This window comes from Artemia sp. Qi Xiang Cuo, chromosome 6 (genome assembly GCF_049724085.1).
Source record: "Artemia sp. Qi Xiang Cuo chromosome 6, ASM4972408v1, whole genome shotgun sequence".
Lineage (NCBI taxonomy): Eukaryota > Metazoa > Arthropoda > Branchiopoda > Anostraca > Artemiidae > Artemia > Artemia sp. Qi Xiang Cuo.
Window position 1 is genome coordinate 18,335,318 of NC_142799.1, and position 17,092 is coordinate 18,352,409.

General features: G+C 33.0%; 1 protein-coding gene across 1 annotated transcript in view; it reads right to left on the reverse strand.

The window, feature by feature from the left end:
- Positions 1–282: 282 nt before the first annotated feature.
- LOC148950942 (uncharacterized) overlaps positions 283–17,092 on the reverse strand; it is a 74,075-nt gene continuing 57,265 nt past the window's right edge. The window contains exons 13-16 of the mRNA XM_089090961.1: positions 14,504–14,913; positions 5,933–6,109; positions 4,601–4,777; positions 283–1,365 (exon numbers count right to left, since the gene is read on the reverse strand). Coding sequence (XP_088947087.1) covers positions 4,605–4,777; positions 5,933–6,109; positions 14,504–14,913 — 760 coding nt within the window. The 3' untranslated portion in view covers positions 283–1,365; positions 4,601–4,604. The remainder of the gene's footprint in view (positions 1,366–4,600; positions 4,778–5,932; positions 6,110–14,503; positions 14,914–17,092) is intronic.

Here is a 17,092-nt window from a genome sequence, read left to right on the forward strand (position 1 = left end):
TATATTGTCTCATATTTGAAATCCTTTTATCTTAATATAAACTTATGTTATTTTACTGGCTAATATTGGATATTGTCTAAAGTTTCCTTCAGCTAAGATGTAAGTTTCCTACAGCAAAACCTATTTCCCCTTCATCTCTTTTTTCGACGGCATTCTTCTTTATTGCTGGCTTTCCAATCAATCCATCATTTGTTCTCTTAAGTCTTAACTTACGTTTTCAGCATTACTACTTAATAGTTCTGAATACCAATTACCTCATCGATTATACAACAAATCAAATAGCACTGTTCAGAAAAGTTATATTTAAAATACGAGATGTCGCCTCACAAAACTTATAAATTTATCTTTTTAAGGAATGCTGCATACTAATCAACCTTAGCGGTTTATATCAAAAGGCACATAAGTGTTATTGAACAAGTACAACAAACTTCACAAACAAACTACAACAAACTTCACATTTGAGATGGAGTGCATATCTTTTTTCTTACTTAACCAAATAATTTTTTATAACTACTAAATGTTTCACTCAGGGGGATCAAAGCCCCCCCCCAAGCCCGCCCCCCTACGTTTTTTGACATTCGGAAAAAGGTTAGAAAAGGGCAACAATTTCGGCAGAAATTTTGCAAAAATTGGCGAAATTTGGCAAAATTCTTGATTTCTGCAGAAAATCAGCCATAAATCAGGTAGCAAATTTACAAAGATCACCCTCCCTTCCAAATTAAATGAGCCTCGGGACGCTCCTGCTGGCAGGCATATTTATCAGATATCACAAATAAGGAACATACATTCTTAAAGTTTATATTTTGTATACTTAAAAATGTTTTAAATAGAAAGAGAGAAAGAAAGAAAGAGAGAAAGAAAGAGAGAAAGAACAAAAGAAAGAAAGAAAGAGAGAGAGAGAGAGAGAGAGAGAGAGAGAGAGAGAGAGAGAGAGAGAGAGAGAGAGAGAGAGAGAGAGAAAAATAAAAAAAAAAAAATAGACTGTAAGTCTAACTACCTAACACTTTGTCTTAAAATAAAAAAAATATTATGAATATAATAATAACTTGGCGCGATTAGGAACAAGGACAAATACATAAATGTATTTTAGGATTTTAATTTTAGGATCAAGAAAAACGAGTATAAATATGGCAAAATTCTTTGAATTATCCAATACAGACTTTTTCTACGGGAATACTTGTCGACTAAATGACTACATCCTATCGTTATTGCTCAAAGAATTATCACATATATTGTACAATTAATCACAATACAACACTGTCGATCACAACACAGAATTGCAACATAGCATTGGAAATTATTCTTCCTGAGTTGACGATAGGACAGGTGCAGACTTTTTGTCATCAGAAATAGGGATTTTTATATCTAGAATAGAAAGAGGATAAATGTTTCAACAATCCTAAATATCCGCAACACTTCTTGACCCGGATATATGGACTTCTTCAACTGCTGAATTTACTCTCCTAAAAAGTACAATAGCCATCCCGGTTTCACCCCCAAAAAAACAAAATCGAGGAGACAGATGGAAAAGATATGATAAACCTAAAAAAAATTAGTAAAGGGGAAAAACAAGCACTTCGCAACCAAACTGATCAGAAACAGCAAACAGAAAGAGAAAGAGAAGATGATCTTCTCTCTTTTGCAAGCAACAGTAATACAATTAAAATGACAAATTAGAAGAAAATAATGGGCTTTAAAACTTTGAGGATCCTCCAATGGAATGTGATTTCTTTAGATTCAACTAAGCTTCTATTGTTTATCTTCCAATTTTTAACGTGTTACGCGAACAGCTAATTGGGCAAAAAACAATTCTGTGTTGTGATTCTAATGCCCATGGTCACCCTTCATAAGATTTAAATGAGTCAAACACTGCAGAAAAGTTGTTCGAAAATAGCGACGAAGACCACACTTCCATTCCATAACAAACAGCAAAAGCACGAAGAACAATAGGGAAATCTTTTTGCAAGACAGTGGAGATAATTTGAATGAATATTTCGGCCCTATGTCCAAGGGCCGTCCTCAGCAAGACAAAGATATATAAAAGAAAAAAGACACACAACAACATGCGACGAATAAAAACCAAATATTAAATTTTTTTCAAAGCAGTCCTAGTATCCTTACTTCAGCGAAGTTCAACCAGGACTGATAAAAAGTAAAGTAAAACAAGGCGATTCAATGAAATGAAAGAAAAATAATTTAAAAACACATTTTTATTGCTAATCCAGCCTTTTTGGCAGCTAACCTCAAAGGTCTTTTTATGACGGTTCTGTGTTAATGTCTTTAGGTTTTTTAAAATATTTTGTAAGATCATTTTAAATTAAATTTGTGTATAGAGCATTTAGTGTATGTTGTCTCTAATTCAGAAAATATTATTATTAATCTTAAGTCTGATTTCAATTGATTCTCGGACTACCTGTTTTATGCCTAGATCATTGCTAATAAGGGTAGATTCATCAAAAAGTATATTGTGGATAGGATTTTTGAAATGAATATATAAATCTTTAAACAAGTCAAAAATAAATTGAATATGCAAATCAAGAATGAAACGAACAAAAATCCATGTAAACAAGATTTAGGGTATCACCTCCTTTTCTCACTATAAAAGTCTAAAACCTATTGCGTCATTGGCGCTTCAGTGAAAACGAATTGTATTAGAAATATTTTCGTTTGTACTTAATATTGAAAATAAACATTAAAATTACAGTAAAATTTTGAACTGATGAGCTTTCAGCAATTAACATGATTATACATAAAATATTTAGTTTAATTTAGTTATTTCTGAAATTGTTACAGACGAATATAGTTTCACTACAAACAAGAGTTTGGATACTGCCTCCTTCCTTAATAATAAAAAAAAACAAGTTTTTTGAACTGAAAGTAAGGAACGATATTAAAACTTAAAACGAACAGAAATTACTCGGTATATGACAGGGGCTGACCCCTCCTCAACGCCCCACTATTTGCGCTAAAGTTTTTTATCGTTTTAAAAATATCGTTGTGAGACAGAGTCAACCTTTAGCGAAAAGAGCGAGGCGTTGAGGAGGGGACTGCCCCTTTCATATGTAGAATAGTTTCTGTTCGTTTTAAGTTTTAATGTCGCTCAAACCACACAAATAAGTTGATTTCAAAATCGAGAGAGGGAGCTTAAAGGAAGGTTACAACTTTAAGGAAGAATTCGTATTTTTTCCCAGGGTGGTTGTATCGAACCTGTGCTGACGCTATGACATCAAAAAGAGGCTCACATTATTTATATATATATATATATATATATATATATATATATATATATATATATATATATATATATATATATATATATATATATATATATATATATATATATATATATATAATCAAAAATCAATTTGCTCAAAAATCTAAATATCTTTACGGATAAATTAGTCACAATTACTTCATGGCGGTAGGAGGGGGGGGGGGGGGAGTTTGACATGTATCAAAAGCTTTTTTACACCCATTAGATGACACAAACCACAGTTACAATACAAATTTTTTAATTATTTAAATTTTGGAAGCGAGTGGGATTTTGAGCCTCATAATCGCCTGGGTACACCATAGTATTCGATCTTTAAACATTAGCTATGCTTATTAGTATAACCCTATCATGCTCTGGATGAACTAACGTGATATGACACTTCAATATAACCCAACACTGATGTCTCCACTTGGGTCATGAATGATGGAAAGATCATGGAGTTACGGCTCTTCAGACAACCCAAATAGCTGCTAAATAAACTGTAATAACAAGAGCCTATTTTTCCATAGATCCCATTAGCATGTTCTTTGAGGCAAATTCATTGTTCCACGTCTCTGTGGTCTTGAGTCATCTGAAAAACCTCCCCTTTTCAAATTTTGATTTCACCCTTTTCAAATTTTACGGATACAATTCTTGCCCGGGAAAGTATTTAGAAGTACCTCAATACTTGGCTTCCATATGATAAATCTTAATGCCATGGTGGCCTTGACACTCAGCATCAAAGCCACCAGATACAGGCCAACGAGAATTGATTAGATTATTTGATCGTAATGATCGGACACCATCATACCTATGTGACCAAAATAAAAGTATCGTATACTTGGTGAAAATTGTGTTGATAATTGATAAAATTCCCACTTACATCTCATAACACCATATTTTTGAAAAAGAAGGTAATTGCCGAATTACCACTTTATGTACCTTATAAGGTAATTATACAGAAATTGCCACCAAAATGTGCACCCTCAGTGGTCCCTAAGGTCTCGTTGAGTACTTAAATTATTGTGTTTTTCAATTAATTGTGTACGGCAGGCGTTTTTACTTTACAGAAGGCAGAGGAGGCCAGTGTTATTGAAACGAAACATGTTTCAGCACCTCTGATTCTAAAGCTGCTCAATATAATTTTACAACCTATGACAGATTGAAGCCGCATTATTTAGCTACAGAATAACTCTTACAATTACTTTCTTATTTGGATCCTTAAGCAAAATCTGTTCTCCCAAAAGCTTAAAATCCGTACTTCCGATCATCATTAAGATTATTATAATATTAGGTTCACCCTTTTGTTTGGGTAAAAATTTTTCAACAATATATGCGTATCCATACCTCGTTATAAATCACTATGAGACCTGGCATGCCTTTCCAAACTCCATTTATGATTAAATGTGCGTCTGCAAATCTCACAGGTGAAGCGTTTTTTCACCCCACACTCATAGTTGACGTGTCTGACTAGGCAGAGCTTCCTTTTATATTTCAGTCCACACTTCGAACAGCTAAATTGACCTAAAATTATATTGAAGTTTAAACCGGACTGTTGATAACTAAGTCCATATCTAAAGTGAATCGGAAACCTAATCGAGAGGATCTATTGCTAAAGCTAATTATTCAGAGCTACCTTTGGGGAAGGCAGAGACGTAAAGGATTAGAGCAAAGCTAAAACTTCTGCAACTTCTAGGGCCATGCTCTGGATGAATTAACGTGATCTGACACTTCAATATAACCCAACACTGATGTCTCCAGTTGGGTCATGAATGATGGAAAGATCATGGAATTACGGCTCTTCAGACAACTCAATTAGCTGCTAAATAAACTGTAATAACAAGAGCCCATTTTTCCATAGATCCCATTAGCATGTTCTTTGAGGCAAGTTTATTGTTACACGTCTCTGTGGTCTTGAGTCATCTGAAAAACCTCCCCTTTTAAAATTTTGGTTTCACCCTTTTCAAATTTTACGTATACAATTCTTGTCTGGGAAAGTATTTAAAAGTATCTCAATACTTGACTTCCATATGATATATCTTAATGTCATGGTGGCCTTGACACTACTCAGCATCAAAGCCACCAGATACAGGCCGACGAGAATTAAAAGATTATTTGATCGTAATGGTCGGGCACCATCATACCAATGTGACCAAAATAAAAGTATCGTATACTTGGTGAAAATTGGGTTGATAATTGATAAAATTCCCAATTACATCTCATAACACCATATTTTTGAAAAAGAAGGTAATTGCCAAATTACCACTTTATGTACCTTATAAGGTAATTATACAGAAATTGCCACCAAAATGTGCAGCCTCAGCTGTCCCTGAGGTCTCGTTGAGTACTTAAATTATTGTGTTTTTCAATTAATTGTGTACGGCAGGCATTTTTACTTTACAGAAGGCAGAAGAGGCCAGTGTTATTGAAACGAAACATGTTTCAGCACCTCTGGCTCTAAAGTTGCTCAATATAATTTTACAACCTATGACAGATTGAAGCCGCATTATTTAGCTACAGAATAACTCTTACAAATATTTTCTTATTTGGATCCTTAAACAAAATCTGTTCTCCCAGAAGCTTAAAATCCGTACTTCCAATCATCATTAAGATTATTATAATATTAGATTCACCCTTTTGTTTGGGTAAAATTTTTCAACAATATATACGTATCCATACCTTGTGATAAATCACTATGAGACCTGACATGCCTCTCCAAAGTACATTTATGATTAAATTTGTCTCTGCAAATCCCACAGGTGAAGCGTTTTTTCGCCCCACACTCATAGTTGACGTGTCTGACTAGGGACTGCTTCCTTTTATAGTTCCGTCCACATTTCGAACAGCTAAATTGACCTAAAAATATATTGAAGTTTAAACCGGACTGTTAATAACTAAGTCCATATCTAAAGTGAATCGGAAACCCAATCGAGAGGATCCATTGCTAACGCTAATTATTCAGAGCTAATTTTGGGGAATGCAGAGACGTAAAGGAATAGAGCAAAGCTAAAACTTCTGCAACTTCTAGGGCCATTTTCCCACTTCAAAAGTCGAAGAAAATGATTAGTTAATAATTTCATTGGGTAGCGCAAAGAGCGAAGTAGAGGAGAGGGTAACCCCCTCATATACTCACTCCTTTCAATTCATTTTAAGTTTTGATGTTGTTCCTAAATTTCAGTTTAAAAAATTTTTTTTCAATATAATTTCTGATAATTTTTAAATAATGCCGTACTATCCGACCCCCCCCCCTCCATGTCAAGGTCCTCCCGACTAAACTAACCCCCACGCCCACAAAAAAAATTACCCCCGACAGGTGCATACAAGCTGAAAGTTAACCCTGGGAAACGTCTTGCGGACGATTCAGGCTGCACATTTTCTTAGCACACTTTTATTTGAAAAAGACTTTAGTTTTTGATTGTTTTTAAAATCATGCATGACATCCCTCGTCCGTGGAGAATTCTTCTCACAAACACCACAGACCCCCTAGTAGAAAGGTACTTCCCATGAAAATTCCCTCAGGAGAATTTATCCTATGGAAAACTCCCCCATGGAAAATTTCTAGTTTTTAGAATTTTTACTTAGAGCTGTTGATAACTAAATGCATAGATAAAGGTTAAAAAAAAATCACACAAATAAGTTGTTTTCAAAATCGAGTGAGGGAACTTAAAGGAAGGTTACAACTTTAAGGAAGAATTTGCATTTATATATATATTTATATGTATATATGTATAGGTTCGATACAACCACCCTGGGAAAAATACGAATTCTTCCTTAAGTTGTAACCTTCCTTTAAGTCTCCTCTCTCGATTTTGAAGGCTGTATATGTTGCAAGTTTCCCTTTATTTATATACAAGTTTTGTTGGGACTTTTAACTTCTTAAGAACGGCTATGGTCACAAAGAAGAGAATTACAGGTCCTGACAGGACGTTAGAAACTCAGACAGATATTCATTAAGAAGTTAACTTCAAATGCCAAGCTATACGATAAAACCAGGTAGACGTAAAAAAGGATACAAGTTAACAAAAATATTATTAGACCACTCACTTTTCAAAGAAACAAGAAGGACCGAAACTTTTCTGTCCTTCTGTGACCGAACTTTCTGCCCCCCCCCCCCAAAAAAAAGGTTCAAGACCTGATTTAACCAATTCCCAGCATTTTTTCCGCTGTTCTCCTTGGCGGTGTCTTCCACGAGTAAACACTCTTAGCTAGAAGGATTCAGCGAAGCACTTTCTCTGGTGGCCTCCGTAGGCTATAGCCCAACCATTTCAGTTTATGCTCCTTGATCGTGATAGCAACGCATCTCTTGATACCATGCATTCGTCGTATATCCACGTTTGATATGCGATCACTCAAGTGTATCCTGAGGATACTACGCCGACAGGCATGCTCGAACACCTTCATTACCTTTTAATGTAGCCGCTTCAGTGACCAAGTTTTGCATCCAGGAAGAAGGAGTGTTCGAACCAAAGCCAGGTAGACTTGAACTTTAGCGCGTACACTAATTTCATACCAGTTCCAAAATGCTTTTCTGAGGAAAACATAGACCATCTGTGCTTTCTGCTATCGCTGCAGAATATCGGCATCTGAAGATCCATCAGTAGAAATCTGGAGCCAAAGGTATGGGAAACTGTTGACCTAATCCAACTATAGTTGATCTACAGTTAAGGCAAGAGGATCAGCATGACTCATTGCCCTAAATTTTGTCTTCCTTGTACTGTTTTTTGAGCCAATACGATATGTCCAAATTACCACATCCTCGAGCATAGCTTGGGCTTTCTCTGGGTCTGAGAGGATTCCGACCTCATCAGCGTATTCAAGGTCTTCAAGTGAAATATTCTGTCCAATCTGAACTTCTGGATGAGAAGATACCGCATTCTCAAGTATCAAATCAACACAGTACTTAAACAGAGTCGGAGATAGGACTCAGCCCTGTTTTACTCCAAAGTCAACCAGGAATATTTCAGTCCCTTTTCTGTAAACTCGAACTGGGCTCACTGACTCCTTGAAGTATGCATTAAGCAGTTTGACGAATTTCAGGAGCATTCCATCATTTTATAGAATTTACTAAAGTTTTTGGCAACTGATCGAGTCAAAGGCGGCAACGAAAACCAGAAATATGAGAATCAAGGGCAAATTATACCTTTTAAACTGCTGGATAATGAGCCGAAGTGCGAAAATGTTGTCAGCGCCTCTTTTAGACCAATCTAAAAACATACCACGACTAATCATTATTCAATCTTGTGTATGATTGACTTGGGAATTTTTTTGTGCCATAACATTTGATTCTTTGATTCAATAACCGTGTCTTTCAATTAATCTACTTGTTAAAATTATTTTCAATTTATTCCTTGAGCGTCGTTAGATCTATCATTAGAACGCATTATAAATAGGATACACTTGATGCTTTTTCGTTGAAAACAAGAGAAACAAGAATATAATATGCTTCTATTCGTATTATTAAAAATTATAAAAAACCCGGCTGATATCTTCTACAATAAAAATAAACAAAGAATACTGTGTGGTAGACAAACCATGTTCCATTGACTTAACATTCTTTTTTTTTGCTTTTAGAGGGAAAGGGGTGCATCGACTAAAGTTGTTCTCTGTTTTCTTCCACCTCCATTACTAACTAATACCCTCTCAAGCAAATTTGTTCTGAAAGTAATGATCTCGTCAGTACCCATCGCAGGTATTGGCATACTATCTGAATTATTTTAATTTTTCCTTGGGATCGAAATTAGAAAAAATCAGCCTCAACTTAAGATATTATCGAACCTTTACAACCAAATGCTTAAGATATGTAATTCTGAAGGGATTTAGTAATAATTGATACACTTTACAGAGCTCATTCTGCCTAGAGGCCTTTTTGGTTCAAGCTTCTTAATTAATTAGTAATAATAGTAATAAAGAAACACGGTTCAGTCTCACTTTATGTTATGTCCAGAGTGTACCTACAAATCATCTAGAAAAGTTGGACGATTCTCTTTACGCCACCCAGCTGACATTTAAGTTAAAAACTTAAATAAGGTCCTGTTAGACTTGATTTCTTTTCTCAGGTGAAAGATAAATTGCTGGAAATTTTCTATAATATCATCAATCACAAGTTTCCTGCCAAAATTAGAATACCAATAAGGAGGAACAGTTGTTAAAATTGCATCTAAACTATAATATGTATGGCTCATTCAGATTGTATGGCTCATATGTATGGCTAGTTATCCAGAAGAATCATTCTTTTCAATTAGAAAAACGAATAAATCTTCAAAACAGATAATTTTGACGAAGATGAAGGATTTTTAAGATCAAGGAATGAAGGATACAGCGCAAAAGATAAAAAAGCTTGGAAAACTCTAAAAATAGTGAATTATCTTTTCCAAGTTATCAATAAAGTTACTAAGAAACGCAAAATTTTAACCACTGGGTTCACAAAAAATAAAAAAAGGCTCCTAAAACCCGAGGTGATCAGACCGTAAAATAATAAGGTAAGATCAGAGGTACGTTCCCCCTACTCAATACCTCGCTCTTCAGACTAAAGTATTTCATAGCTTTCATTTGGGACAAAGTCAAAATTTAGCGTAATGAACGATGTATTGAGGAGGGGGCAGTCTCCATTATATACAGAAAAATTTCTGCTCGTTTTAAGTTTTAATTTTGCTCCTTACTTCCAGTCAAAAAACTTGTTTTTATTTGTTTTCTGATCGTTTTTCATAAAATGCTAAGAAATCCGGCAACCCTCGGCGTAACATTCCCTCTCTCCACAGAAAATTTCTCTAAGTAAAGCTCCTCCCGCGGAAAATCCTCCCTCCTCCATGGAAAACCGTTCCCAACAATCCTGATCCCGCAGATAATTCCCCCAGGAACATCTTAACAAATTAAACTTACTTGAAAAACAGAAAGAAAGACAAATAAAAAGAATTTCGTAAAGGGATCCTCGCAAAGCTTCCCGGAGTAAAATTTCTCCTGAAAGATCAACACCGGAAAATTCCCTCCTCACGGAAACTTTTCACGGTAGTAAATTCTCCCAAGCCGACCCCCTCCCCCCAAAAAAAGTCTGTAAACTTCCCAATAACAAATACTATGCGTAAACAATGGATATATTTCGTAGCTTACAGCCGTTTCTCCAGGGACTGTGGGGGGTCATGTTTTCCCCAAAGGCATAGTTTTTGGACGTTTCAAAACTGCTGAATAAAATGGGCATGAAAGTGGGATTAGCTGCACTCCAATTTTTTTGTTTACTAAAAAAGGGCACTGGAACTTTTAATTTCAAATCCAATGAGCCCTCTCCAGATCCTCTAGGACTGCTGGTTCAATACGATCACACCTGGGAAAAACAAACTAAAAAGCAAATTAAAACGCATCCTTGATCTTTCTTCTGGCAAAAATAATAAAAAATTCCACATTTTTGTATATAAGAGCTTGAAACCTCTAAAGTAGGGTTTTTTGATATGCTGAATTTGATGGCATGATCTTTATTAAATTTGTTTGATGTTTCGGGAATGTTTCCCCCTTTTTTTTTCAAAAAGAGCAAATTTTCTCGGGGTCGTAGCTTTTGAAGATAATTTCGGAGACCACACTGCCTTTCGATGACGAAAAATAAAAGTTCAAATAGGGATAAAATCCTTTTAATAGACACTGATAGAAATCCCCCAAAAATACCAGATATTTCGGCACATATGCAGTGACAGTCATCAGAAGTAAAACAGTTTTACAACTGATGACGGTCACTGCATATGTGACCGATACATCTGGTATTTTTTGGAAATTTCTATCACTGAACTTTTAATTATCGTAACTTTTGAAGGGTAACATTAAACTTAATGAACGTTATATATTTTGAATCAGCACAAAAATGCAATTCTTTTGATATGTCGATTGGTATTAAACAAAACATATCATATATACATATTTACATGTATATAGCAAGTTTTAGTCGGATTGTTTGAGTAGGATATTCTACCAGTCACAAAAATAGATGGCGGTAGTGTAATGTCACTCAAACAAATTTACAATTGGTTGGTGACGCAGAGGGCGAAGGCGAGCGTAATATCTCTAAAACAACATTTGAACGGTTATTAGTTTTAGTCTTAATATATTTATAAGAATGGGGCTTTACAGAAACTAAATCAAGAAAAAGGCTGCATATATCAGTGCCTACATTGCTATTTACAGCAACTAAATGATTAGTTTATACAGCTAAATTAACAAAAATATATACATTTTAATTTTTCCCAGCTCTAGATATACATTATAAGTTTTATAAACTTCTAGAAAAAAAACGAACAAAAATAAAAAGTAAAAAAAGCAAAACTAAAAAATAAATAAAATACTACATAGATCAGAGTCAAAAATGATATTCCATAAAGTTCAATTAATAATCAGCTTACACTACTAAATTAATATAAAATCAACAAAATATTAGGATATACTTGTATAATTACTCAAAATTATAGATATCCATTATATTTTTAGTTTTTTTCAACAAAAACAATGAACACTTGACACATAAGAAATTTCATAATGTCAGGTTCTTGGAGTTTTTTTTTTGGGTTCCCTAGTAGAGTAACTTTTTTGGAAATTTCGATGTTTTTGTGCAGCTTGGGCGTCTGAGGCCGAGTATGTATTCATTTCTTTTTGTTTTTAAGCTTCTTTATTTTTTTCCTTCCTCTCATCAGATTTTACTTTTTTTGTTTTTTTTTTTACGCTGCATTGTGTTAATTGTCTTAAATTGTATATCCTCTGGGAATTAATTATAAATTAAATTTATTAAAGCACCAAATTATTTTTATTAAGAACGTGCAGAAAAAAACACCACCACTGGAAGATACCAACTAAAATCAAGCAATTAGTGCAAATAAAGATCCATTCCAAACTATTGATAACCAGGCATAAAACAGTTACCTTTATACGGAAATTTCATTTTCCAATCGCTGCAAAAAAAAATACATTAGTTTTTAACTAGATCAATGCAATGCACATCACACCATGTATCAAATACATTAACTGATATATCAATATATCAACTGATATCTCATATATCAACTGATGCATATCATACTTGATATGCATCATATATCAACTAATATATAAATATATCAACTGATATATCATATATCAACTGATGCATATCATACTTGATTGAGTGATGCATATCACACTTGATTGACTGATGCATATCATACTTATTTAAGGTTAAAAAGTATAACCTGCAATAGTCAGCAATTGTCATATTTATACCTTGGATATGTCATGTCGCATGTTTTACCACCATCCGTTGCTTAAACCCCTTGTTACAATCAGCAGCTCAGTAGTTTAAGCCTCACCAAGTCATGAGGTAATTTTGATTCAAATTAAGTTTTTTTGCCCCTTTATACAGGAACAGATATACAATTTCAGGTTCAAATTTAAATCCAACATAAAATCCAATCCATACTTCTATGTACAAGTTGTTGCAGCCCTTGCAAATATAGCCTCATATAAATACTATTTAATCACTTTTCTTGCTAGGGTCAGTAGCTCGAGTTTTCAGTCAACGCACTGTTGTTATCATGAGGCTTGATTTCCAATATTATTTTTTAAGCTCGTTTTATGTATCTCGGACATTTATAGCCTAAGTTAATTATCATTATTCGAGAAACATTCTGCATCAATTTTCATATTTCTATGTTGATCAGTTTAGCTTTTTTTTCATACTAAAAAGTTTATGAACAAAACCTTAAAATTACACTTGGCTTTAAAATTTATAGCCTCATTAGTTAATCCTTTTTTTTCAAATAAAAAAAATATAATAGCAAGTTTGCTAGAACTATGAGGAGTTGTATTTGAACACTTTTAAGAAGGTTGAAAAACAGTCACAGGAGCCTATTTTCTAAAAGTTTTGAGGAAACTGTGGGTAAAATTAGCTAAAAAGACAGTTCAAGAATACTATATCATGAAATCTTCTTTCATCCTGACTATGCCCCAGCCCATGATTAACTCAATGCAAAAACAAAGCTTTGATATTTTAATATTAGATCTGTTGGTTCCTAGTTTACATACCCACATAAGAGGGGGAAGGAGGGCCAATGGGAGAATTTTGTTTTTTACTTATTTATTCTTTAAAACTAATTTCATTTAAAACTGCTTGTTATCTACAAATTGAGAACGTTCAAAGTGTTGTCAGGTACACCTAATATTTAAATGTTAAAATCACTACTTTTAAAACTTAGCCGAAGGGATTGAAAGCCACTTTTCCAAGAGCATATCCGATCAAAGTTGACCGCCCTTCATATCCTAGAAGTTCCTTATTTAGGACCTTTATTTTGCCCACTGGTAGGAGAACTGTTACTGAGTCCTATCCTACAGCAAAAGAATACGTTTGGTTAAATAAATGTTTGCAAGAAATTCCGCAATGCGCAAGTAAATTGTAATCAAATCGTAATCAATTATCACAGAAAAAAAATTGTAGCAATACCAAGGCAATCAAATTGCAATTAATTTTCTCAGAATTTTTTTTAGCAATACTAATTGTAGCAATACTTTCACCGATATACCCCATGCCCTATATGGCCAGGTGAAATATTTCCTCCCCCCCCCCCCAAAAAAAATAGCAGAGCTCCTTAGGATATCTGTATTTTTTTTTCTTGCTAGTAATATTGAGGCAATAAGGAAGAGAAAAAAAATGTTAGAAGTCACTTCATACATATTAGTATAAGGGAATTATTTATTATAGTATTTCCATGGGGAGGGAAGTTTCCACAGGGACCTTAAATGACGCACAAATTGGCGATCCTTTGTTAGTAAGCGAACTGGTTTGATTTACGTCTTCCATCATAACACATATATCCTAAGTAGACACTTTATATTATTTGAAAAACAAATACAAAAACATTTTTTTATTTTACAAAAAAAGAGAACGAAGCTACAGTTTTCGGGCCCTAGAAAAAGAGGGCTGCATTAATAAAAAGTTTATAATATTTCATAGAAATGTTTCCATAGCACGGCAAGGATTACTGCCCATAGTCCGAAAATAAGCCCTCCTCTCTAAGAGTCATGATATATTGAAGCAGAAAATTCTAAGATATCTTGAAAAATACGGAACTTCTTACATAAAACCCTCTTTTAACGTAAACTACCTGGACAAATTGTCATAGGCGATCCTCTCCCCGCCCCCCAAAATAATAACTGAACACCCTCTCATAGCTAACCTTACAAGCGTGTTAGTCCATAAATGCATACTCTTTTATTGAACCTCAACTCGAAAAACAAAAAATGTACCTGAGGAGCTAGGAGAATTCTGCGATGCAGAGCCCCTTGAATAGGCTCTAGATGTTAAAGTAGATGCCTGACTTGTCGGAGGGCTACCCCTTGGGGATCCAGAAACTGGAGCAATGGTACCAACCGAATTCATTAAGGACTGCATTGGACAGGGTGCTTGAGTCGTTATAACTGCTGTTGTTGGCCCAGGAGCTGACACCGGTGGGAGAAGAGTTGCATTTACGGGACTACATCGTTGCATCTCGTTACCAGTTAAATGAGAGCTTGAAACTCTGCTCGAATCACTCGGTGACCCTCCAGAAACGGAAACAGGAACTGCTGAAAAGCCTTCAATTCGGGGCACATAGACCTCCTCAGATGTGTCGTTCAACTTTGGCATTTTCAACTTGGCATCTAAGCATTGAATGATTCTAAAAGATAATCATTAAAACATTTCTAGGCTCGATTTTTTTATAATTTTTTTATAAGTTATAATAAATTATAAGTTATACAAGTTATAATAACCCATTTAGGTTAATGACTAACTACATAAATAAGGTTACATTTACCGTTTCTTAATCATTATAATAAATTTAAATATATATATATATATATATATATATATATATATATATATATATATATATATATATATATATATATATATATATATATATATATATATATATATATATATATATATATATATATATATATATATATATATACATACATATATACAGATATATATATATATATATATATATATATATATATATATATATATATATATATATATATATATATATATATACATATATATATATATATATATATATATATATATATATATATATATATATATATATATATATATATATATATATATATATATATATATATATATATATATATATATATATATATATATATATATATATATATATATATATATATATATAGATACATATATATACATATATATACATAGATATATATATATATATATATATATATATATATATATATATATATATATATATATATATAATATATATATATATATATATATATATATATATATATATATATATATATATATATATATATATATATATATATATATATATATATATATATATATATATATATATATATATATATATATATATATATATATATATATATATATATATATATATATATATATATATATATATATATATATATATATATATATATATATATATATATATATATATATATATATATATATATATATATATATATATATATATATATATATATATATATATATATATATATATATATATATATATATATATATATATATATATATATATATATATATATATATATATATATATATATATATATATATATATATATATATATATATATATATATATATATATATATATATATATATATATATATATATATATATATATATATATATATATATATATATATATATATATATATATATATATATATATATATATATATATATACATATACAGAACATCGGGATGTAATATATACTACTACTACTACTGCTAACAACTCATCGCAGCACCAAGCCGCCTGAGGCCAACATAGCTACGCACGCTCCTCCTCCATCGCAATCTATTCAAAGCCTCCCTTTTTACACCCGCCCACGAAGTTCCCATTTCCTTTAATTTTTTCTTTATGACGTCCTCCCACCCCAGACGGGGGCGACCTGCTTTCCGTTTAGCCATAGATGGTTGGCTGAAAAGAACAATCTTCGGCAATCTGTCATCCTTCATCCGCACAACATGCCCTAACCACATAAACCTTTCTTTCATTACAGACCTTGAGAGTGGCATTGAACTACTTTTTCATATAGCCTATTGTTTGAAATACAGTCAGTCAGCCGGGTACCCAGAACAATCCTTAAGCAATTTCTCTGGAAAACATCTAGCAAATCTTCATCCGCTTTTCGGAGCGTCCATGCTTCAGAGCCATATTTTGCTGACTTATCTTCCTATTCTTACAGACTTTTTTTAACTGTGAAAAAACACCCTGAGCCTTGGCTATTCTATTTTTAACATCTTCACGACCATCTTTACTAATAATACTACCAAGGTAAGTGAAGCTGCCCACCTGATCAATCTTTTCATTGCCCAACATCACCTTTTCATCTTCACTTATTCCTAGCCTTAGTGACTTAGTCTTCCTAACATTAATTTTCAAACCAATACTAGCACCCTGAACTCGCAAAACCTGTAAAACTTCATTCATTTTGTTCACACTTTCATCTAGGATGCTTAAATCATCAGCATAATCCAAGTCCAGGAGACTTTTTCCTCCCCATTTTATTCCGTGGTCTCCCATTGCCTTTCCTGTGCTCCTTAAAACAAAGTCCATCAAAATAATCCATATAAAGGGGGATAGAACACAACCCTGCTTAACTCCTGACTTAATACAAAACCAGCTGCTAACCCCATTTCCTACCTTAACCGCAGCAGTGTTATTCTTGTACATAGCACTAATCACTTTAATGTGTTTGTCTGGTATACCATACAAGGATAAAACCTTTACTAAAGCTCCTCTATCAACAGAATC